The sequence below is a fragment of the Eutrema salsugineum genome, unplaced genomic scaffold, assembly GCF_000478725.1.
Source record: "Eutrema salsugineum unplaced genomic scaffold, Eutsalg1_0 scaffold_15, whole genome shotgun sequence".
NCBI classification, from domain to species: Eukaryota; Viridiplantae; Streptophyta; class Magnoliopsida; order Brassicales; family Brassicaceae; genus Eutrema; species Eutrema salsugineum.
The window spans coordinates 5,122,842-5,148,603 of NW_006256867.1; the positions used below are offsets into that span (position 1 = coordinate 5,122,842).

The window sequence follows — 25,762 nt, forward strand, 5'->3', positions numbered from 1 at the left end:
GAGGGTCTCTCCACGGCTTCTGTCCCAAATGCTCCCTTTTTGTTCCAAATGACCTGTAAACACTCCAAAATGCAAGACTCTATAGGACCTAATGCATTTCCTATCCTAAACCAACTATAAGAACAAAAGCATTGAAAACTACCTAAATGTATGCATTAGAATTAATATTTGGACCAAAAATGCAATCCTAAGTATGCAAATTATGAATATATCATTGTGCTATTATCAACCGGTTCTATCATGGTATGATCCTGGTTCTCCATTCCAAATATATGTGAATAACATATTCAATTCACATATTGCCATGATTTTCAAGGATGTAATATGGCCAATATATTTTGATTTGTATAAGTCTTTCAAGAACTCTGTCTAGCTCCTCTCTTGTTGGAGTTATAATATAATCACATGCCAGTAATTCAGTAGTATTAAGAACTTCAATAAAAAATTGCATAGTCACCTGATTTCGACCAAATCTCAAACCAACAGCTCTTTGAACTTTACTGTTCCCACATATCCGTAAAAACATTGCCACACTTTCTTCAATGCTCATATTTAATATTGGTTGCAGATTGTATTTTGTTTGTAGTGTATCATATAACATTATAAAACATAGTAATAACATTTGTAGTAACTGAAGACAAGCCCTACCATCTTGTTCTTGTTGTAGTTGAGACCAAACCTTTATCTGTTATGACTGGTGCTTTTTCAAACACTACAAAAAAATAGTGATATTGCAATTAAGAATATTTGTTGCAATATACCAAGATATTGTTGCAAAAATAGAATTTGCAATAAAAGTACTACATATTTTATATTGTCGCTGTTTGCATGTTGCAAATTCATATTTGTTACACATACATCGCAAATTTTGCAATTAATTGATTTCTTATTATATTTTTTGTATAAATGCAACAGTATTTTCACAGCAAAACTGGTTCCATAATTGCAGCATATCTTGCAATTCTTAATCATTGCAAATTATTGCTACGACTTGCAAATCTTTTTATTTGTTCAATGTATATTTTCAACACAGAATTTTGCTATTTTTTTTATTTTCTATATTTATTGAACACATGCGTTATTAATTGTGATGATTTATTAGTATTTAACTTTTTAACTATTTTTTAAAACAATAGCTGGAACAATAAAAAAAAAAGTAATTAAATATATTAAATAACCGAAAATAGTAACATCTAACAAATCATAAATATATAGACAAAAATATAGTTAAAACATGTAAGTAATCACTCTGTTTTTACTTTTACACTAGCTGATTATAGACAAGAACAAAACAATTTCGGTAAAACGTTCCAACCCTTAACATTTTGAATCTTTTCTTTGTTTTATGTATTCCTTTGAAAAACCTCCTCTAATTATGCCGTTTGACTGATGTGAATCTCCAAATCAGTGAAGTATTTAATTTCTTCCCTCTAGCAAGTAAAAAGTTGACCGTAAATCTCTTCATCCATCTGAAATTTTTCTTTAAAAAACAAAGTTAATATTGAACGAAAAAAATGATGTGTCTACTGCGTGAGGGAACAAGTTTTACCCTTAATAAAAACAAATGAAAGCCGCAAGTGCACAGCTAATCAGTTGTAGTATTTAAGGATCGAATCCACAGAGATTTGTGTGCCTGGTATTCTTCTACGGTTTCTAACTTTATGTCTAGACTAGATTGGTTTTAGGGGTTGGTTTTTTGTCACAGATTAAACTAAAACGAAAGAAAGCAAATAAATATATCCTAGAAAGCAAGTAGAAAAATCGAATGAAAGCAAATGAAGCAAGCAGAATATCGAACTAAAGCAAATGAAATACAGATCTAAATAAGCAAGTAAAAATCGATTGGTTTGTAAACTATGGCTAAAAACGTTGAGCTTTTGGGAACTCTACATGGATCATAATCGGTTTTAACACTAGGGATTATAGATTGGGATTGACGGATATCGAAATATAGGGTTCTAGAGCTAGAGTACGGTGATATGACTACGTCACTGTCATAATCATAACCAATTGTTTCTCGCAACCCTGACCAGTAGGTTTCCACTCTGGCCCTGGAAGGAAGAGAACGCAAGAGCTGCACAGGACTCGTCAGTACTCACGATTTCGCTGCAGGTAGGTTACCACTCCTACGGAAAAATCGCCTGTTTCATTCTAGGTCTGATACTTAATGAAAACTCTCGCAACACTAACTATCTAGATCAGATACTAGGTGATCAATCAAGCATACATGCAATAAGAACAAGAATAACAGAGAACAAAGTTAAAATCCCAGATCTATAAACCTAGAAGTCTTAATCGATTATGAGAGCCCCTTTTGGGAACCCTAAGCCCAACTCAGGATCTACTCAGACATGGCTGAGGTCGACATCATCATTGGTTTTAATAAAAGTAATCAAAAACAGTAAAGAAAAGAGATGTAAGAAAGCTTCACTATTGAAGAACTCAGAGTTGAACAATCTTCTCTAAAAATCGCATAAAACGGCTAAAGGAAAAGGGTTTCTGTAAAAGTATGAAGGTGGTTGTCTAAAAACGACCTAAATGAAAAATATTTATAGTCTTCAATACTCCATGGTCTCTAGGGTTTCGGAATTGAGGCAGAGAAATGACTTTGGGCTTCAAAAATATGGGCTTTTAATCGGAGTTGGCCGGCCGCGGTCGGGAGTAACGTGACCGCGGGAAACAGAGGCTTGGCCGCGGTCGTGAAGCTTGTGACCGTTGGAAATAGGCTGGTGGCCGCGGTCGCGTGACTCGCTGGCCGTCTTCGAGTGTCTCCGGGGCAAATGGAATATCTTGAGATCCAACCGTTGGAATGTCTCCAAACCAAGTGCATTTGAAAGCTTGTTGATTCTTCTATAAATTATCCAATTTGAGGGTGATCAGACGGTGAGAAGGGCTTCGTCTCTCTATGAGAGTTCTAACGGTCTGCATTTATCCAAAAGAGTCGTTTTGTTCCAATTTATGTCTCTTTATCCCAAATTACCTGAAAAATCTTTTAAAATCCGAAAACATAGAAATCCTTTGAAAACCTTTGAAAATGGAGTAAAAACACCTGTAAAAGACATTAAATTGATCCATAAAAATGGTCACAATCTGGTGTTATCAACTCCCCCAGACTTAGTCTTTTGTTTGTCCTCAAACAAAACAAAGGCCAAATCTCGGTGAGAGGTTTGAAAACGCAGGAACTAAACAAAATCTCAGAGACTAAGCTTCTAGACTAATATCAATCATGATACATCAATCGGGAATAGCCTAGAAAATTCTCACTAGTATTACGGGCATAACTAGTCCGTTAATCCGTCACGCGGAAATCTATTGCACTAAGATCTAACTTCCGGTCAACTAACTCTTAACATTTATTAAAAATTTCGGTGGTTCTCATCAAAGAAAGTATAAGCAAGGCAATCTAGGCTAGGTGTGAAAAGGGTTATTCTAGGGGTAGGCTTAAAGTGTTTACGGGTTACCTGAAGATCTGGAGGATGCAAGATATTATGCAAAACCGCAAGAGAGAGTGAAGCTGTTGGTATCCACAGTTTTCAGTCACTTTCTTCTTGCCATAGATTTCCAGTCTTCTTCCTCAGGTTCTCTCCTAACTCCCCCAGACTTAGATAATTGTAAATCTTTATAAACCATAGCTCTTCAAACGAATAGTGGTTGCTTCTTGCTCCAAAATTTTCGACAATCTAAGACTTATTAGGCTTTTGTTTCCCTCTCTTCATTCATTTTTTTTTTTTTTGAAACAGGGAACACCTTTAGATAGAGAGTCATAGAGAGCACGAAATTACCAATAAAAATCAGTCTTGTAAAGCTTAATAAGGTTTCTGATACTCTTCCTTCCCAATTTCATTCAGTTTTCCTCGTGAGTGACTGAAAACTGCGTCGCTCCTCTTCTTTCTGACGTTTTTGCACATATCTTCTGATATAAACTAAAGAGAGAATGCATGGGGATTGAAAATAAGGGTTTTGGGTTTAGGGTATGGTATCAGATTGATGTGATCATGGAACCAGAGGCTGAACCGCGGGTTGAAGATCAGGTCGTCGAGCAGGGGCCTTGGTCATTCCAGACGGGCCAATGACGAGATCACGCACCGAAAGGTTGGCAGGAGCCGTTCAGAAGATACTTACCGAGCTCAGGAACCAGAACATGGAACCAGAAACAACCGAAGCTGTGACCCTTCTCACGTACCAGGGTACTTACTGACTTCGGCCTGGTATAGTTTTTGGTACTCTTTTTCCTTACATCCGGGTTTGTCCCAATGGGTTTACCGGGTAGGGTTTTAATGAGGTCAAAGGCTATACCACCACACGGCCGCGGTTCAGTACGTGCTTGGTTCACGGGTCAGGAGTTCAAGAGTCATTTTCGCTGGAGCAGCTCAGGGGTCAGTCAAAGCTAGGCGAAGAGTCAGTCCAAGTTTTTAGTCAAACTCATTTATTTTCTTTGTAATTTCCTATGCATGACCCTTGGTCTGATCCGCCCCTATATAAAGGGATGAACCCTTCTCATTTTCATTCATTCGCTTTCTTAATAAAATTTTGAGACTTTTCTCCTTTGTTCTTTTGAGAACTTTGTTGATTCTCAGGTGGTTAGCCTAGAATTATTTTCGGTTTATCAAGTTCAATCCATAGAACTTGACGCAGCCTTCGTCTGCAAAGTTTAAAGTTTTCGTTTGTCGTAATCGGGGCTTAGGGATTTTCGGGAACCTAATTCTCACGCCTTAACATCCTTTTACCGACGAGTTCTTTTTGTCTTTGTTCCACCCCCTTGTTTCAAATTATTCTTCGTGAGTTTGGGCCTAAGGATTTTCGGAAATCTTTCTCTCACGCCTTAGCATCTACTACAAGAATCGTTCAGAGTCAAGGATCTATCAACCCGACCGGACCAAGTGTGTGACAATCCTTTGGGAAATCGTATCAAGTGGTATCAGAGCCACACACTTGTAGACTTCGGTATTATCTTTCCTTTGTCTTTTTAACTTCCGCCTTATCTCATCTTTTTTTTTTTGTAATTTTCCAGATCTATTTAAAAAAAAAAATGAAAATCAGTCAAAAAAAAAAAAAAAAAGAAAGATCTGTGAACTCAAAATTCTTTTCTTTCTATCTTCTCTTTTTCTTCTTCATACCCGCTTAATTTTCCGATTTGGTTTTGGGTCTACATCGGTCTCAATTTAGTTCCTTCAGAACCGAGGAGAGTCTGTCGTGTGTGTGAGAATATTAAGAGTGCTGAAAGAAACACTGAGTGAAACACCAAGTGAAGAATTTTTAATACTAACGTGTTTATTCTTTTAGCGAGGTACCAACTTTTATGTCATCGGGTCCTTATTCAGACTCAGGTGGACAGTGAAACTACTACACCTTTCGTGACGGGAACCACATTCGTTGGATCAATCCGGAAGAAATAGACGCCAAGCTCAACCAAATCACCGAGCTGATGGAACGTATGAACCAGAAAATGGATCGGCTGGAGATGCAGCCACGGCAATCCGATGGAAAACGAAGTAATGGCCGAAACCGTGACGAGCCAGACCATCTAAAGAGAGATCGCAACCAGGAAGAAGTCTTAGACAATCCGTTTTACGCAGACGGTTAAACATCTGGAGGAAGCCGTACCAGACTGCGATACAACCGAGGCGTTCATCGAGATCGGACTAATCGACGCGGGCCGAATCACGGGTCAGACCGCGGTCGAGAGGAACTGTACCATGGGCGATACAACGCGGCCCGAGAACGTGAACTAGTTGACCAAGAGCCGTACCGCGGAGGAGAGCGGTACGAACCAGATGCAGCCCGAGGCTGACCTGATAACGCCCTTTTACGGGAAGAACGATCCCGATGCTTACCTGAAGTGGGAGAAAAAGATTGAGATCGTGTTTGGATGCCAGAATTTTACGGCGAGGAAGAAGATCAACCTGGCAGCTACAGAGTTCCACGGCTATGGTGTGGATTGGTGGGATCAGATCGTCACCAACCATAGACGGAACGGGAATCGACCCGTTGAGACATGGGACGAGATGGTGGGTCTAATGCGATGACGGTTTGTTCCGAGCTACTACAACCGGGAATTACACAACAAACTTCAGCGATTGACCCAAGGCACTAAAAACATTGAGGATTACTACCAAGAGATGGAGCGGCTGATGCTCAAGGCTGACGTGGAAGAACCGGAAGATGCTACTATGGCGCGGTTCCTCAGCGGTATGAACCAAGACATGCAGGATCGTATAAAGATGGAGACCTACCAGAGCTTGTCTGATATGTACCATAAGGCCATACTTGTGGTACAGCAGTTGAGGAGGAAGTGCACTACCCGGTATGGATCCAGCTCACGGCCCAACGACAAACCGAGCTATCCTTCCCGACCCGAAACCAAGCCTAAGACTGAATCTAAGCCGACTTCATCCACAGCCGATTACAAAGGCAAGACCGAGGCTACACCGGTCAGGAACAGAGACATTGAGTGCTTCATGTGCAGAGGCAAGGGACACTACGCCAACAAGTGTTCGAACCAGCGAGCTATGCTACTCCTTGATTCCGGAGAGATTATTACCGACGATGAAGAGGACACAGGACCGGTCTATGATGACGAGGAGGAACACGCTGCTGAGGGTGAGTTGCTTGTGTCTAGGCGTGTTCTTATTTCTCAAGAACCGGTTAGAGACGAAGAACAGCGGGAGAACCTGTTCCATACCCGATGCATGGTCATGGGTAAGGTTTGTAGTTTGGTGATCGATAGTGGGAGTTGCACCAATGTGGCGAGCCAAACCATGGTTGAGAAACTGGGCCTAGAGACCGTGAAGCACCCACAGCCTTACAGCTTGCAGTGGTTGAACAATCAAAGACAACTCAAGGTGACTAAGCAAGTATCAGTTCATTTTTCCATTGGCCGCTATGAAGACGAAGTTCTATGCGACGTGTTGCCTATGGAGGCCGGCCATATATTGCTTGGTAGACCGTGGCAGTTTGATCATAAGACGTTCCATGACGGCTACACTAACAACCACACCTTTGAACATAAAAGCCGGAAGATCACACTTGCTCCTTTGTCACCGCGGGAAGTCTACCTTGATCAGCTCAAACTTGAGCAAAACAGCAAAGGTAAAAACGTTCTGAGTGACCCCTCAAACACTACTTCCACTAAAAATGAGAGTGAGGGAATGATAAAAACCCAGCAAATGGTCTTTGAGAGTGAACCCGGGAGGTCAAACACTTCTTTATTTGTGAGGCCGAGTGAGATCAAGCATGCTATGCTTTTGAGACAACCTTTTGTCTTACTTGTTTTTAAAGAAGCTTTGGCTAACCTTTTGTCTTACTTGTTTTTAAAGAAGGTTTGGCTGACGTATTTCTGGAGGACAACCCAGGCGGCTTACCACCGATCCGAGGGATCGAACATCAGATTGATTTCGTGCCTGGTGCCTCATTGCCAAACCGATCTGCTTACCGAACCAATCCGGTGGAGACTAAGGAGGTACAACGGCAAGTCGACGAGCTTATGGCCAAGGGTTATATCCGGGAAAGCATGAGTCCATGTGATGTACCTGTGTTGCTGGTGCCAAAGAAGGATGGAACCTGGAGGATGTGCGTGGACTGCAGAGCCATCAATAACATAACAGTTAAGTATCGCCATCCCATTCCGAGGTTAGATGATATGTTAGACGAATTGCATGGGTCTTGCATATTTTCCAAGATTGATTTGAAAAGTGGATATCACCAAATCCGAATGAAGGAAAGTGATGAACGGAAAACGGCTTTCAAAACTAAGCACGGTCTTTATGAGTGGCTAGTCATGTCCTTTGGTCTTACCAGTGCACCTAGTACTTTCATGCATTTGATGAACCATGTCCTTAGGTCTTTTATAGGTGTTTTTGTTGTAGTTTACTTTGATGATATTTTGATTTACAGCAAGACCTTAGAGGAACACGTTTTACATTTGAGAAAGGTGTTAGATGTGCTTAGGCAAGAACGGCTGTTCGGAAATTTCAAGATATGCTCTTTTTGTACGGATAACTTAGTCTTTTTAGGATTTGTTGTGAGCTCGCATGACATTCAGGTTGATGAAGAAAAGATCAAGCCCATTCGGGATTGGCCAAGTCCAAAGACAGTTGGAGAAGTCAGAAGCTTTCACGGACTGGCTGGGTTCTATCGGCGGTTTGTCCGAGACTTCAGCACCATAACCGCACCATTGACCGAGGTCATCAAAAAGGATGTGGGCTTCAAGTGGGAACATGTTCAAGAGGACGCCTTCCAGCTTCTGAAACACAAGCTTACTCATGCACCCTTACTTGTCTTACCATATTTCTTTAAAACTTTTGAAATTGAATGTGATGCATCAGGTGTAGGTATCGGGGCTGTGCTGATGCAGGAAAGGAAGCCGGTCGCGTTCTTTAGTGAGAAGCTGGGTGGAGCCACTCTTAACTACCCAACCTATGACAAAGAGCTCTACGCCTTGGTCCGTGCACTTCAGACGTGGCAACATTACCTGTGGCCGAAGGAGTTCGTGATTCACACGGATCACCACTCTCTCAAGCATCTTTAGGGCCAGCAGAAGTTGAACAAGAGGCATGCCTGATGGGTGGAGTTCATAGAAACGTTTCCGTATGTGATCCAATACAAGCAAGACAAGAAAAACGTCGTGGCCGATGCTTTGTCCCGAAGATACACACTGATCTCTACCCTGGACGCCAAGGTCCTTGGTTTCGAACTGATCAATGAAGCTTATGCTTCTGATCCAGATTTCCAGGGAGTTTACGAATACTGTCTTAAGTTTGCTTCGGGAAAATACTTTCGGAATGATGACTATCTGTTTTATGAGAATCGCCTTTGCATACCTAACGTTTCTCTTCGTGATTTACATGTTAGGGAAGCTCATGGAGGCGGTCTTATGGGACATTTGGAGTAACTAAGACTCTGGTCGTGGTTCAGGATCACTTTTTCTGGCCACACATGAAACGAGATGTGGAACGGATCTGCAGCCGGTGCACGACCTGTAAGTACGCTAAGTCCAAAAACCAAAACCAAGGTCTGTACTCTCCTTTACCCATTACTATTACACCTTGGACCGACATATCGATGGACTTTTTGTTAGGTCTGCCTAGGACTAGACGTGGTAGGGACTCGATCTTTGTTGTGGTAGATAGATTTTCGAAAATGGCACATTTTATACCATGCCATAAGACCGACGATGCATCGAATGTTGCTGATTTGTTCTTTATAGAAGTTGTGCGTTTGTATGGAGTGCCTAGGACCATAGTCTCGGATAGAGATACAAAGTTCCTTAGCTATTTCTGGAAGACCCTTTGGTCTAAATTAGGAACCAAGCTTTGTTTCTCTATGACTTGTCACCCACAGTCCTACGGTCAAACCGAGGTGGTCAATAGGACCTTGTCTAGTCTTTTGAGATCTGTGATTAAGAAGAACATTAGGACTTGGGAAGATTGTTTACCCCATGTCGAGTTTTGCTTACAATCATGTTGTGCATTCTAGTACTTTGTATTCACCATTTCAGTTTGTTTATGGTTTTAATCCGCTTACAACTTTGGATCTAACTCCTTTACCTCTGAGTGAACGTGTAAGCATGTATGGCAAAAAGAAAGCTGATTTGGTTAAGCAGATGCATGAGAAAGCCCAGAAGAATATCGAGCATAAGACGGAGATGTACCGGAAGTATGCCAACAAAAATCGGACCAAAGCCGTGACCCTTCTCACATACCCGGGTACTTACTGACTTCGGCCTGATGGGTTTTTGGTACTCTTTTTCCTTACATCCGGGTTTGTCCCAATGGGTTTACCGGGTGGGGTTTTAATGAGGTCAAAGGCTATACCACCACACGGCCGCGGTTCAGTACGTGCTTGGTTCACGGGTCAGGAGTTGAAGAGTTATTTTTGCTGGAGCAGCTCAGGGGTCAGTCAAAGCTAGGCGAAGAGTCAGTCCAAGTTTTTAGTCAAACTCATTTATTTTCTTTGTAATTTCCTATGCATGACCCTTGGCCTGATCCGCCCCTATATAAAGGGATGAACCCTTCTCATTTTCATTCATTTACTTTCTTAATAAAATTTTGAGACTTTTCTCCTTTGTTCTTTTGAGAACTTTGTTGATTCTCAGGTGGTTAGTCTAGAATTATTTTCGGTTTATCAAGTTCAATCCATAGAACTTGACACAGCCTTCGTCTACAAAGTTTAAAGTTTTCGTTTGTCATAATCGGGGCTTAGGGATTTTCGGGAACCTAGTTCTTACGCTTTAACATCCTTTTGCCGACGAGTTCTTTTTATCTTTGTTCCACCCCTTGTTTCAAATTGTTCTTCGTGAGTTTGAGCCTAAGAATTTTTGGGAGTCTTTCTCTCACGCCTTAGCATCTGTTCCAAGAATCGTTCGGAGTCAAGGATCTATCAACCTGACCAGACCAAGTTTGTGACAATCCTTTGGGAGATCGTATCACAGATAAAGATGAACTGGCCATCTAGGATGACAAAGAGTGGTAAATTTGAGGGTAAAAGACGTCCTAGATGTATATCTCGATGCCTACCTAAAATCAATGATGAGAAAATTAGATATCTATATTAAGGTCAAATAAGATGAGCTAGTATATCCTGTCAGAAAGAATCTTCATGAATAGAAGTCTTCTGGTGGTAGTTCGTAGTGCAAGTACTCTAGCTACCGCCTAGTCTAGTGCTAATCACAAATGAGCTATCATGCGTAGTGTAGAAGCGTGCAGTCTGAATCATCATAGTTTTGTATCAAACATTCCTGAAAAATACTTAAGGTCGAATAGGTAACATATTAAAATTTAAAAAATACTTGAAATTTTGAAAGCAAACGCAAGAAAATGAATAGTACGGATAGACATCCTCCCCCAGACTTAAATCACACTGTCCCCAGTGTGAAAAAGTTAGTGAGAAGATGGTGAATAAAAGCGAAAATAAAATAAGATAAAAGAAAAGAAAATGATGATAAAACCGTGATGGCTGTCAAATGACAGTGAAGTGCTGATCAATCACTCATCCTCCGATGTGTCTGCTTCGAACTGGTGCTGCTCCTGTAGGAAGGTGACAACGCGCTCAAAGCGTCGTCCTTGTCTTTCAACTCTGCGCTCCAGATCAGAATGTGTGTGTGATGATGTCGATGATGAAGTGTGGCTGGTCGAAACAGATGGCTGAAAGTGAGCACGGGCTGCAGCTGCATCGCGCTTTGCCTTGGCCATTATGTATTGGCCAATGGTGAATGGTAGACAAGGCACAGATGGTAAAAACTCATCAGGTTCCGGAGTCCATCGCAGACGTCCTCCGTTACACAATCTCGGGACTGATGCTGAGGGTAAACAGACTCGGTGCTCCTCGGTGCCAGTGCAATACTTGTAACCGAACCTGTCTTGATCGAAAGTGGCACGAGAGATAGTGTGATCGCGAGAGAGATAGAATAGGTCATACCAGACTTCGGGAAGTGGATCATCAGAAGAGAAATTGAATCTTACAGCTTGTAGTATCGCTGTAATAGTGCTCCCATAAGCTAGTGTAGCGTCCTTGCAACCATGTAAGTCATGCTTCACCTTCACCATGTTCTGTGCTATGATCCAGGCAAAGCAGGCAAGTCGTGGGTCGTCCATAAATGGCATCTGAAGTGTAATGAGCTCAGTCTTCAAAACACATCCCATGTTGGCTCTAGAGAAAATCGTGTGTGCTAAGAGTTTGTGCACAACTCTCACTGCAGGATGAGTAAGAAGGGCTGACTTGGATCTCCCGCTATCATAGACGCCATGACCCATCTCTCTCCATAAGTCAAAATCGGGTTCTTCTTCAAGGTGAATGCCATCAGTGTATGGAAGCTTAAGAGCTTCACAAAGTGTAGAAATGGTGAGTGAGTAGGTCTGTCCGCGGATAGAGAACGACAAGATGCCGTCAGATGCTCTGGGGTTCCTCCTCTTCGTGTGGTGGAGGGTGACAGTTTCTAAGAACTCGCAGACTCGGATAAGTAGGAAGGTTCAGCTCCATGTAGGGTCTCAGCTTAAGTGCATCGATGTACCAGATTACATCTTCTCTAATCCCAAGCATCTCGAGTGTATGATAATCAATGCAGGGCGTCGGTTTGATGTTCAGCTTTTTGAAACGTCTTGCATAGTCCACTCTCGGGTTGGTCTCTTTCCCAATATATCGAATCTGTGGTGGCTCGGGAATTGCTCGTGTTTCTCTTGAGTGCTGAAGCAGCCTCATCACGTAGTTTCTTCTTCTCGGTCTGGCTTGGTTCAGCATGTACTCTCCAAGAGTACTATCATCGGGAATTTTCTCAGAGCTGTCACCAGTGCGACGGCTTCTTCGGGATCTGGTTTGTTCCATTTTTCCTACAAGACGAGATGATTCTTGGAAAAAGAGTGAATATGGATGCTGATTTTAACACATTAGCGATCAGTCACACTAATCATAGTATCAAGAGATTAGTTAAAACCAAAAGCAAACATAATTAACATAGAATCAAAGAAATCGAGTAGTTCATGACCAGATTCGGATTTTTGATGTTCTCAACATAGAAATCTTCTAAAAATTGGTTTAAGTGAGCGATTTCCATGTCAAATGAATAGGTTACCTAATACTAATCACTAATCACACAAGACTAAATCAAATTCATCAATTTTGCTGTTCCAAATTTGATTTTTATAAAGCATGTAGAATCCAAATTTCAAAAATCTCAATTCCTCTTAAGCTAGGTGTTAAAATCGATTTTCAGATAACCTAGAAGGATAATCTATTGTTCTTAAGCTATTTCCACCATTAATAAACCAAGATGTGGGTTTTTTAAGAAAACCCTAAATTCTAAAATCAATTAAAAATGACGAGTTTGATCTTCATACCTTGCTGGAAAGAGAGATTTGATAATAGATTTGAGATCAGCTTTGAAAAAGAGTGAGGTTTGGGCCAAGAATTTCTTGAAAAGCTTAAGAATTGAAAAAGATGTTTTATCTCCTAAATCTCCAAGTCTTTTGGAAGAGAAGAGAAAAAGAAGTTTTGATCCAAAAAGTGCGTTTCCTTTCTTAAAAAGCGTTTTTGTAGCAAAAACGGAAATTTCCGGGAATTTAAAAGCTTACGGGAACTTATCTTTCTTGTCTTGTTCGCAACAGGGGGTTTAAAACTTATAGAAAATCTTAATGGGTTTTTCCGGGAATGTTTCGGGAATCATCGAATCACCGGGAATCACCGGGAATCACCGGAATTCACCAGGAATCACCGGAAACTTTTGAAAAGCAGCGGAAGTCCGAGTTCCCGCCTCAACGAACAATGGCCGCGGTCAGGAGACGCGCGACCGCGGTGATCATAAGCTCGGCCGTGGTCACATCCACGGTGCCGCAGTCGATGATGCTGATAACTAAGAGTTTTCAAGGCTCTAAATGAGGGGTTATCAATTCCTTTTGTCACTTTGCAGTACAAAGGGTATCAATCCATCATGTGTAGACACTAAGATACAGGATCAGTTCTTAATTCAAGCCAAATGAGTGAGGTTTTGATGTTACTTACACTAAACAAGCTTAGAACAAGAATTAAAGCTAATGATCAACTTAAACAAGCAAGTAAATAAGCTAAATGAGATGAGAACGTATGTATGATGATGAGAAAGGTCTTAGACATGATAGTGGATTAGGGCGCCTTTGATGATGAACTAGTGAGCTAATGAATCATGTGATCAAGCAAACCATTCAACTTAAACATCATTAACTAAGCTAATCCTCTCATGAAGGCATTAACTTCTATGTTAAAACAGTTTCTAACCTAATCATCATTAGTGAAACATTAATCAACAAGCATTAAGAACCAGTTTAATCTGTCATTTAAACATATAAACAATCATTCCCATGATGAATAATACTTAAACCTCTAACAACCTTGGTTCAGGCATTTCATCAAACACTTTTGGTGCATGAAATGCCCAAAATCTAGACCACATATGATGTGTATGGATCTAGCATAGAGAACAGGTTGTAGAGAATGGAATATGAATGATCTAACCCCTAAGCTCACTAATCTACCATCTAAGCACCCTAATCTACATATCTAAGACCTTAATATGGGGATTACTCACTAATCATAATCAACACACTAGATCCTTTGCAAGATGTGCTGTTAATCATGATTAGAAGTGTGAAAATGAAGATAAAGATGATAGATTAAGAAGATATCAGCTTTAAACACACAAAAGGTCTTTGATTTCTCTTGATTCAAACTCTCATAAAGGGAATATTTCTCTTCAAAGGAGTCTTTCACAAAAGAGGCAAAGAAAATTGGAGGAATAAAGCTTAACCTAATCATTGATGTCTCAAAACTATTTATACTAAGGGTTTTTTTAATGAGCCAACCCTTAACAAACAGGATATTGGCCCATTAAAGTCTTAAAATTCGGACTGGATCGAAAGAAATATCGACGTGCTGCTGGTCGATAGTTTGGTCGATAGTTTGCAAAGCTTCTCTTAACAAAAATATCGACCAAACACCTGGTCGATGGTTTGGTCGATATTATTTCGGCGTGATTGGCTGAAAATATATCGACATGCTCCACCTCGATATTCTGGTCGATAATATTTCGGCGCTCCAGGTTGGAAATATCGACCAAACTATCGAGGTTCGTTCTGGTCGATAGGAATGCATGCCGCTTGAACCAAAACCTCCATAACGTCTAGATCAGTGGTCCTAACCTCGATCTGTCAACTCCACGAGCCAGATGGCTCCGTCAGCTACAACTTTGATGAAGGGTCCGAGTCCAGCAGGCATCGGCAAGGGCTTCGTTCCACCGGTTTACTGAGGCGCGTCGTTTCGGTCCTTTAGCGGCCGCGAGAAATGTTTTCCTTCCGGTCCCCATAACTTTCAGCACACAGCTCCAAATCAAACAATCTCAGGCGTTCCGGAAACTAGACTCATCCCTCTTGAATCTTGATGAAGGCACCAAAGGCTGGATCGCAATGCCAATGCTCCGTCTAGGGCGATAAACTGAGAGGGAATGTCGGCTTCTATCCACTTGTCCGGTTCTGATGCACTCACCCGAGGGTTTCTCCACGGCTTTTGTCCCAAATGCTCCTTTTTGGCTCCAAATGACCTGTAAACACTCCAAAATGCAAGATTCTATAGGATCTAATGCATTTCCTATCCTAAACCAACTATAAGGACAAAAGTATTGAAAACTACTTAATTGTATGCATGAGACTCAATATTTGGACCAAAAATGCCATCCTAAATGATGCAAATTATGAATATATCAACTCCCCCACACTTGTTCTTTGCTTGCCCTCAAGCAAAAATAACAAATGAGAGAAAGAGGTTGAATGCATTGGGAGCTCATATTTCCTTTGAGAAAAGTGACCACTAAGAGAATTCAAGTTCATGCTCAATATGCAATGCAAGACCATACTCAGATATAACAACACAACAAGAAATCTCCACAAGTTCTCTTATTCCTAAACTCTTTGACATTCATTAAGCTTTTAACCAAGTGGATCAAATGATGCAATGTCTAAACAAGCTGGTTTGGCTAGGGTGAGGTTATGAGACTAAAATGATCTCATCAGCGCCTGAGAGGGTTCAATGCAGCAAGGGATCTCTCTATGAATGACCAAACTTTGGCAGAATGCTAAAGGTAAAAGGCAACCTATGCATACAAGGGCAAGAACTCATCCCACCCCACACTCTACTCAAAGTTTCCTCACTTGCTTACTTTTCACACTCTTTCCTCTCTCACTAGGGGGTTCACTTTTTCTTTCCATGCACAAGTCTTGGAGTTCAAACTTTCATAGCTCTTTTTCACTTTCTTTTGTAACCTCTAGCCTCTTTTTTCTTTCTTTTTAAAATATTTGAGCTCTTTGGCTTCTTTTCTTTTCTTTTCACTTAGAGGCTAGACTCTTTCTTTTCAAAACACTAGAGCTCATTTTCTTTGACTCAAAACTCCAAGACTGATTTCTTTTCTTTTTCTATCCCCTAGTTCTCACCATTCTCCATTTATTTCCACTCATCTCTCCTTTTTCCACTCACCAACAAGTATTCCCCCACACTTAAATCTCGCCAAATCTCTCAGCTCCTTGATGATGGAACTTACTCACAATGAGACTTGCTCTTGTCGCCCTAAACCTAACACTTTCTGCTAAGTTTGGTCCAAGGTGGCCTCTCAATCACACACAAACAATTGGCTTGAAAGAAGGATGGGTTCAGGGTGAGGAAAACTGATCTATTATGCAGATTCAGCTATTTGAGCTAAGGAAGAGGATGGTAAAAACAGGATTCTAGCTCAAATATGTATAATGGTATCCACAAGCTTATTCAAACAATGCACCAAATGATAATTTCAAGTCAAGTTCAGGGTTTTCACTTATTAGAGTTGAGTTCAATTCAAACTTGCTTCTCAGATTTATATCATTTCAAGCCTTGCAAGCATAGAAGTCATTTCACAAGCATATTTAGTCCAAATTCTCAAAGTGATTTACTCTTAAGGAAAACCTATCATTGCTCCATTGCATAATGCAACCTATATGAAAATGCAAACTAGACTCAACCTAAAATGTGAATGCAACTACATGAGCATTTTTTTGTGATTTTTTTTTAGATTTTTCAATTTTTTTTGGTTTTTATATGCACTTAGATGAAACTATATGAATGCATGCAAGAATGAGACTCGAGACTCAAAGTGGAAAATAAGAATCAGAAAAACAAGATTAGTAAAAGATGAAACTCTTCCCCCACACTTAAATAACACAGTCCCTTGTGTTATAAAAGCATGAAGGAGAAGTGCAAAGAAAAATCACAAAATGCAAATAGAAAACAAGCTAACTACATGCATATATACAGAGATGGAGTATTACCTTCTCAAGGACTTAGAGATGGGGCTGGAGACCCCATGGAGTAGGACGGGTTGGAAGACTGGTCTGATGGTGATTCCATTGCTGCTCTCTTGGCCTTGAGCTCATCTTCATCCGAGTCTTGTCCATGCGGCTCATCACAGCTCCTGAGTGGTTCACTTTGGTGAGAGCTTTCACCAACTTCTCCCCTTTGGAACCTCTCCAACTTAGCATTGAGCTTTTTTATCTTTGTACCCATCTTCTTGAATGTCTCAACCAGAGTAGAAACTGTGCCAACCAACTTCTTTATGTTCTTGTCTTGCCAGCGGTTCCATCTTCTCCAGCTCTTTGTGCGGTAATGAGCAGGTGTTGTGGCATCATCAGGCATCTTGCCATCATAAGAAGAGAAATTGTATCTCTTGCTCCCATAGACAGAGTTTTGATCAGCAGTTCCATCATCAGGAGCATCACCTGCTGCTTGAGAATTGGTGGTATTCTTTCTTAGCTGTTGAATTGGTGGGCAAATCTCAGGGTTGTAATGCAACTCCTTGGTGATATAGAACTTGATGTTCTTTCTCTCTGAAAGGGAAATGAGTGATGGGCTTGGCAGTAAGACTTTGACCTATACTTCCCCAAGGGTGAGATTGTAGGCATAAGAATTTCCCACAACTCCTTCAATGAAGTTTGTCTTGGCAAGATGCAACTGATCCATGAGCTTAAAAGGCTTTGGATTACCACTTAGCACAACTCCAGCATGTAACAAGATAGGAGTGATCAGGCCTCCTATGCGCAGTGAGGGGTTCTTGCAGGTGGTGGTGAGAGCCCATTTCCTTAGGTAAAGGAAGTTCTTGATGAGAAGAGATCCCATTGTTGGTCCTCTACTGTCTCCATAGAATGGCCGTCCATTGAAAACTCAGGCATATAGCACCTAATGCCCTCACCAATCAGCATCAACTCTTCATCATAAACATGGCTAAACTCAGCTTTGCCATAGAATGTCTGAGCAATCACCTTGTGTACCATCCTCAGCACTGGATTTTTTATGTCCGCTGCCTTAGCTACACTAGTCTTGTAACTGCCATTACCAATTGAATCCCAGAGTTCTCTCTTTTCATTCATAAGGTAGCACAGCCTTCTTGGAGAACATTTCCCTTCAATCTTGAACCCAAAACACTCACAGACTTCTCTGAAAGTCATCTCATATCTCTCATGTCCAATTTTGAACTCAAGCGATCCAAAATCATCTTCAACCTCAGCGGGTCCATCATTATTATAAAAGTTTACTTGCAAAGATGCAAGAAACTGGCAAGTCAGCTCCTTGTAAGACTCATGAGTCACCTCCATGATGTTCCCAAGACCAATGCTGTCAAGCACAGCTCTCCCCTCTTCATAAATACCCATCTTTCTCAACAGCTCAACATCAGGGTACATTGTTCCTTCATGAGACACAGCTTGAAGTGTCTTGAGGTACTCATTGTAAGTGACCGACTTTGGCTCTGTTTTCTTGATCACCTTTTTCTTCTTTTGAGGCACAGGTGCTGGTGAAGCCACATTGTCCTCTTCATCACTCAGCTCCTCACTAGAGCTTCTCTCAGCTCTCTTTTGCTTCCCTTGAGCCCTTGATGTTGTGGCTATGGCTTTGCCCTTTGCTTTGGCACTTGCTGCAACTGATTTTCCTTTGGGTTCTGAAGCACAAGCTTTCCCAGTTGCCCTCTGTGGCATTCTTGGTGCAGCAACACTTGAGCCTGCTTCCCTTGTTCTTCCCATGGTACCTGATTCATCAAAGAATCTCAAAAAGAGCCATTAGCGCCAATGAGAGGGATTTAATCTCAATTTTTTTGAAAATGATTTTTGCTTGAAAGGAAATCATCAGGATAAATTCAAGTAGCATCATATCAATCCATTCCAAGTTCAAGCATCAAAATCCAGGCTCCACAGAATTTTCTAAAATCCCAACAGTATCTCAAGAACACATCTTTCTCATGACAAGCAAAAATCAGTGTTCAAGCAGCAAATCAGCTCAAGTGAGTTCCTTCTAGCTATCCACAACCTAGATTCCAAGGTTCTAACTCAATTTCAAGCTTCTAATCAGGTTCTACAAAGCTCCATCTAAGAAAAATTTTCAGAGAAATGGCGATGTGCTGAAACAGAACCAAACAAGACTTTTTCATTCAAAATACCTTGGAATCAGTTGAAATAATGCAAGATATGGACTCCAAACTTAAAAATCCAGTAAGAACAGGCGGTTTTAAGTGAGAAAGATGTGAGTTCAAGAGAGAAACAATGGAGGAGAGAAGAAGAAAACTCGTTTTTCCGTGAAAGGAGAGAGAAAGGAGAGAGGAAACAAGATTTTTTTTGTGGTCCAGCCTTTCTTTTTGTCTTGTGGGGGACAGCTGGTTGTGGCTGTACCTTTGACCTTTGACCATGGCACCTTTGGACTGCTGGACACAAGAAAAGTTTGAGGTCCTATCGACACTGTTTATGTCGATATTCTGGTCGATTTTTTTTCGGTGATTCTTCTTGTTTTATCGACCAGAATATCGACCAAACTCATCTCGATACTTTGTTAAAACCTGCCTGCCTTTGATAGATATCAAGGTGCATCATCCAGATAGTTTGGTCGATATTATTTCGGCACACCAAGTTCAAACTATCGACCAAACTATCGAGACTGCATGTGGTCGATAGGATCTCAAACCCTTGTTGATTTTTGACCTTTCTTGCATCCAAATCTCCTTTAAACAGCTCCCAGAACGTGTTAAACCTGCTCACACTTAAGAAAACACATAAAAAAGTCCTAAAAATTCAAATGAAAAACAAGAAAGAAAGTATATACAAGTGATAAGCTTGGGGTGTCTCCCAAGAGCACTTTGTTTAAAGTCTCTAAGTTTGACTTTGATAACCTGTTTAACAGGCTAATGGATCATCAAGAGGAACTGTAGAAGCCTCCTCTCTCTTCTCAGTGACAAGGTAGTGCTTGACCCTTTGACCATTAACCACAAACCCATTGCCATCCTTGCCTTCTAGCACAACAGCTCCATATGGCCTAACTTCAAGAATCTTAAAGGGACCAGACCATCTAGACTTAAGTTTTCCAGGAAATAACTTAAGCCTAGAGTTGAACAGCAACACCAAATCACCTTCCTTGAACTCCCTTTTCAGAATCTTTTGATCATGTAGAGATTTGGTCCTTTCTTTATAGATCTTGGAGCTCTCAAAAGCCTCTAACCTGATCTCTTCAAGTTCATGGAGTTGAATTATTCTTCTCTCTTGGGCTATTTTGATATCAAACTTCAGCAACTTCACAGCCCATAGTGTCTTGTACTCCAGCTCTACAGGAAGGTGGCAACTCTTCCCATATAGCAGATTGAATGAAGATGTCCTAATTGGAGTCTTAAAGGTTGTTCTATAAGCCCACAATGTATCATCAAGCCTTTTGCTCCAATCTTTTATGCTTGAGCTAACAGTCCTCTCAAGAATGGCCTTAATTTGTCTATTAGACACTTCAACCTGACCACTAGTTTGAGGGTGATAAGGAGTAGCTACCTTATGTTTCACTCCATGCTTATTCAGCAATCCCTCCAACGTTTTGTTCACAAAGTGAGAACCTCCATCAGAAATAACAACCCGGGGTACTCCAAATCTTGGAAAGATTATGTTCTTGAACAACCTGACTACTATCTTGGAATCATTGGTAGGGGAAGCAATAGCCTCAACCCATTTGGACACATAGTCCACAGCCACTAATATATATTGATTACCATAAGAGGAGATGAAAGGTCCCATAAAGTCCACTCCCCAACAATCAAAAACTTCAACCTCCAATATTGAATTTTGAGGCATCTCACTCCTCTTTGAAATCTTCCCATGCCTCTGACAAGCATCACATGCTGAAACAACCCTCTGAGCATCCTTGAACATTGTGGGCCACCAAAACCCACTATGAAGAACCTTGGCCACAGTCTTAAATGCTCTCATGTGACTCCCAAAAGCTGATCCATGGCACTCTTGCAACACAGGTTGCATCTCCTCTTCAGCAAGACACCTTCTATACAGCTGATATTTGTTCAGGACATACAGGTAGGGGTCATTCCAATGATATCTTTGGACATCTCTGAAGAACTTCTTTCTGTGGTGGTAAGCATCAAGTTCTGGTGGTTCCACCCCACAAGCAAGAAAGTTCACAATATCAGCAAACCTGGGCATTCTCTTCTCTTGGATGCTATCCACTTCTTCAAACTCCAAATAAGATTTGAGTACCATCAATGATTCCTCAGGGAGAGAGTCATTAAGAGGGACTTCAGAGTCCACTCTTAACCTAGAGAGATGGTCTGCAGCTCCATTCTCTATACCCTTCTTGTCTTGCACCTCCATATCAAACTCTTGAAGTAAGAGGACCCATCTCAAAAGCCTAGGTTTGGCATCTTTCTAGGTCATTAGATACCTGAGGGCTGCATGATCAGTATATACAATGACTTTTGACCCCACCAGGTAGCTCTTGAATTTATCAAAGGCAAAGACTATTGCCAACATTTCTTTCTCTGTGGTAGCATACTTTTCTTGGGCAGAATCAAGGGTTCTGCTGGCATAGTATATGACATGAAGCTTCATGTCCTTCCTCTGACCAAGCACAGCTCCAACTGCATAATCTGAAGCATCAGTCATAACCTCAAAGGGCAATGACCAGTCAGGGGCCCTTCTCAGAGATTTTATGCCCAAATACAATTCCTTCCTGCACCATGAAGTGGGATTTCTCCCAATTCAACACCAGGTTATGCTGCTCACATCTCTCCAGGACCTGCGACAAGTTAGAAAGACAATCGGAGAAGGAGGAGCCATAGACAGAAAAGTCATCCATGAACACCTCCACCTTCTCTTCAATGATGTCAGAGAATATATGCATCATACAACGCTGGAATATGGCAGGGGTGTTACAAAGACCAAAAGGCATGCGCATATATGCAAATGTACCATAAGGACAAGTAAATGTGGTCTTCTCTTGGTCTCTTGGATCTATGGGGATTTGAAAGAATCCAGAGTAACCATCTAGAAAACAAAAGAAAGGATGGTTTGCAAGCCTCTCTAGCATTTGATCAATAAAAGGCAAAGGAAAATGATCTTTCCTAGAGGCTGCATTGAGCTTCCTATAATCTATACACATCCTGTGTCCAGTTATAGTTCTAGTAGCAATCAGTTCATCCTTCTAATTTCTTATTACTGTCATTCCCCCCTTTTTTGGCACCACATGGACTGGTGAAACCCATCTACAGTCTGAGATTGGGTAAATTATTCCAGCCTCTAAGAGTTTGAGAATCTCTTTCTTCACTACCTCTTTTAAGTTGGGATTGAGACGCCTTTGGTGCTTTATGGATGACATAGACTCTTCTTCTAAGTGAATCCTATGAGTGCATAGGGAGGGTGAGATACCCTTTATGTCATCCAGAGAGTAGCCAATGGCTCCCCTATGTTTCCTCAACTCTTCTTACAACCTATGCTCTTGGTCCTCTAACAGCATATCATTAATAATGACAGGATAAGACTCATTGAGACCTAAGAAAGCATACCTGAGCCCCTTGGGAAGAGGTTTGAGTTCCAATTGAGGTGCCTTAGATTCATCCCAATCCTTGTCAAATGCATCTAGTGAGGCTTGTTTTGGCTTTTCTGCTTGTGCTTCACCTTTAGCCTTGTTGCATTGCTTCTGAACACCCTCATTCACCTCTTGAAACCATTTTTCCCCCTTGGCCGCCGTGGTAGCATCGACCATGAAGCATGTCGATAGTTTGATCGATATTTTTGGCTCCTGAAATATCGACATGCTTTTGGTCGATACTTTGGCCGATAGTTTGTCGGCATGTTGATCAGTCTCGGCATCTTGAAATATCGACATGCTTTTGGTCGATAGTTTGGTCGATAATATTTCGGCGTCTTGGTTTAAAATATCGACCAAACTATCTTGATGCAGCACGTCGATAGGGACACATGACCTTGAGTGTTCCAAGCTTTTAAACTGATCCTCTTGAGCTTTAAGACCTTCATAATGCAGGTTCAAGTATGAACTTGTGCTCTCATCTGGCTTATGAGAGTCTAAAAGCTTCTTGAGCTCCAAAGTTTCATCTTTTAGATAGCCATGCTCTCCATGTTCCTTTGTTAAAGCTATCTGAAGATGATCTTCTGTGTTTAACTCTTCCAAAAGCTCATCAGCAAGCTCATCCACTGTCTCAACATATAAGCATTGCCCTTCTATTGTTGGCTTCTTCATCATTGCATTCACATCAAACTTCAGCCTTTCAGAACCAAGTTGAAGCTCTATGATGCCACCTCTCACATCAATAATTGCTCCTGCTGTGGCCAAGAATGGCCTGCCCAAAATAAGAGGATCAACTGGTTCCTCATCCATCTCTAGCACAATAAAATCAGTAGGAACCTCAAAACAACCTATCTTGACAGGCAGATCTTCCAACATCCCAACAGGTAACCTAACTGATCTGTCTGCAAGGACAAGAGAGATCCTAGCAGGTTTGAACACTCTAAATCCAAGCTTCCTTGCTATGGAAAATGGCATTAAGCTGACAGATGCTCCCAGATCACAAAGGCATCCAGAAAACAGAAGGGGTCCTATATCACAAGGGAGTGTGAAGCTCCCTGGATCAGTCAACTTTCTTGGAATGGCCTTTCTCTAAATGATGGCACTGCACTCATGGCTCAATACCACCATACTTTGAAGTTCTTTAGTCATGTTCAGAATAGCATCTTTTAAGAACTTACCCATCTTTGGCATCATTAGAAATGCATCAATGAGAGGCATTGTGAGTGGTGTCTCATTGAGAGCTTTCTCAAATACAGCTCTTGCCTTGTCTACAAGCTGCTTCTTGAATCTCCCTGGAAATGGGAGCTTAGGCTGGTATGGAGGTGGTGGAACATATAGCTTTTCTGGTTCAGATTCCTTTTCCACCTCTTTACCCTTTTCTTTCCTTGATCTTTCAGCAACTTGATCATCTTTTAAGGCTGCCTCCCCCTCAGTTTGATCATTGTCCTCAATGATCACATTGTTGTGCTCAATACCAGGTAGCTCTTTGCCACTTCTCAGTGTAATGGCTTTAGCATATTCCTTGGGATTGGGTTCAGGCTTACCAGGTAGTTGGCATTGGTTCCTTGAGCTAGAGGCCTGATTTTGTTTCAATTCCTTGATGTCCTGCTGCATTGATGCATACTGGCTTGCAAACACTTGTTGACCCTGAAGCAGCTGTTGTAGAATCCCAACCATATCTGACCCCATCTGTGGCTGCTGGTGAACAGGTGCTGACTGAAACTGATGCTGAACTGGCGCCTGCTGCTGGAACTGTGGTGGACCAAACCCTGGTGGTGCCTTTGGCTGCTGCTGTGAACTGAAACCAGAACTCTGAAGTGGTTGCTGATGCTGATTGTAACCCTGATTCTGAACAAACTGATTCTTTGGTTGAAAAGACCCTTGAAAGTTGTTCTTGGGAACAAAATTCTATGGAGCTTGAGAGGTAGGGTAGACTTGGTCTTGTGGGTTTGCTACATTGGGATTCCTGTAGGAAAGGTTCTGATTGGAATTGGCATACTGATACCTTTGGAACCTCTGATTCCCAATATAGTATAGCTCTTCCTGAGTAAGACCTTCTTCACTTATGTTCTCAAAGCATTGAGAAGGTTCCTCATACTCTCCTACAAAGTGCATTGGCTTTTGAGTGGCCAATTACACCTTGTCCAGCTTGCTTTCAAGTGTTTTAAAGTCTTTCTCATACCTTTGATCCCTGCTTGAACTCTCACTCCTATTGGCTCTATCAAAGTCTTCTCCATATGTATCATTGCTCATTGCTAAGTTCTCAACCAGCTCTAAAGCAGCATGAATCTCCTTCCCCAGGAAGTTTCCATTGGAGGCATTATCCAGCTGGTTAATCTTGGGAAGAGCCCTTCTATAAATTGTGCTGAGAAGAGATGCCTCACTTAACCCATGGTGTGGGCACTGGTTGGTGTAACTCCTGAATCTCTCATATGCTTCACCAAAACTCTCATTGCTATGTTGAGTGAAGCTGAAGATTTGGTTCCTTAGCTTTGCTGTTCTTGAAGTTGAAAAGAACTTAGATAGAAATGCTTGCTTGCATTTGCTCATGTTCCTGCTGAGCATTACCTGGATGTAACCCTTGACCAGCTCCATTACCAGCTGCATTACCAATTCCATTACCCTGCTGCACCTGAGCCTGTTGCTCCTGAGCCGGTTGCTCAATGTCAACTACATGCTGTCTTTGACCTTCCATATCAGCCTGATCAGTCTGTCTTCCATGCCTATCCCTTCTCCTTCTTGGAACCAAAAGATTAATGTTGTTGTTTAAGAGAAAAGGTGGACCACAGCTTCTTGATCTGGACCTGGTGTTCATGCACCTGAAACTCACAACCAGAATTTGAAAGAAACTAGAAAACACAAAAGAAAATGCTTGATCTCAAGAAATGACACAATCTTAATGCTATCACACTTTGGCAACAGCGCCAATTGATAACTTAGGGTTTTCAAGGCTCTAAATGAGGGGTTATCAATCCTTTTTGTCACTTTGCAGTACAAAGGGTATCAATCCATCATGTGTAGACACTAAGATGCAGGATCAGTTCTTAATTCAAGCCAAATGAGTGAGGTTTTGATGTTACTTAGGGTGCCTTTGATGCTAAGAACAAGAATTAAAGCTAATGATCAAGAATTAAAGCTAATGATCAACTTAAACAAGCAAGTAAATAAGCTAAATGAGATGAGAATGTATGTATGATGATGAGAAAGGTCTTAGACATGATAGTGGATTAGGGTGCCTTTGATGCTGAACTAGTGAGCTAATGAATCATGTGATCAAGCAAATCATTCAACTTAAACATCATTAACTAAGCTAATCCTCTCATGAAGGCATTAATTTCTATGTTAAAACAATTTCTAACCTAATCATCATTAGTGAAACATGAAT

At 41.3% G+C, this 25,762-nt stretch overlaps 1 protein-coding gene and 1 non-coding gene across 5 annotated transcripts; one reads left to right on the top strand and one right to left on the bottom strand.

The window, feature by feature from the left end:
- Positions 1 to 594: 594 nt before the first annotated feature.
- On the bottom strand, positions 595 to 19,064 carry LOC112087972. Of its 4 annotated transcripts, none has more exons than XR_002900353.1 (3): positions 18,971 to 19,064; positions 16,815 to 18,562; positions 595 to 712 (listed from the first exon to the last, which is right to left on the bottom strand). XR_002900353.1 is itself a non-coding variant. In XM_024158092.1 (2 exons), the coding sequence occupies exon 2, from the start codon at positions 18,555 to 18,557 to the stop codon at positions 17,622 to 17,624; it is 936 nt and encodes a 311-aa protein (XP_024013860.1). In that variant the 5' UTR covers positions 18,558 to 18,562; positions 18,971 to 19,064; the 3' UTR covers positions 16,311 to 17,621. The 4 variants fall into 4 exon arrangements, 1 of the variants encoding a protein (XP_024013860.1); XR_002900354.1 differs by lacking the exon at positions 595 to 712 and adding an exon at positions 1,377 to 1,469; XR_002900355.1 differs by lacking the exon at positions 595 to 712 and adding an exon at positions 12,290 to 12,323.
- A 5,699-nt stretch (positions 19,065 to 24,763) lies between these two features.
- Positions 24,764 to 24,870, top strand: LOC112088297. Its single transcript, XR_002900460.1, has one exon. It is a non-coding gene; the product is annotated as a small nucleolar RNA R71 (small nucleolar RNA).
- Positions 24,871 to 25,762: the final 892 nt, after the last annotated feature.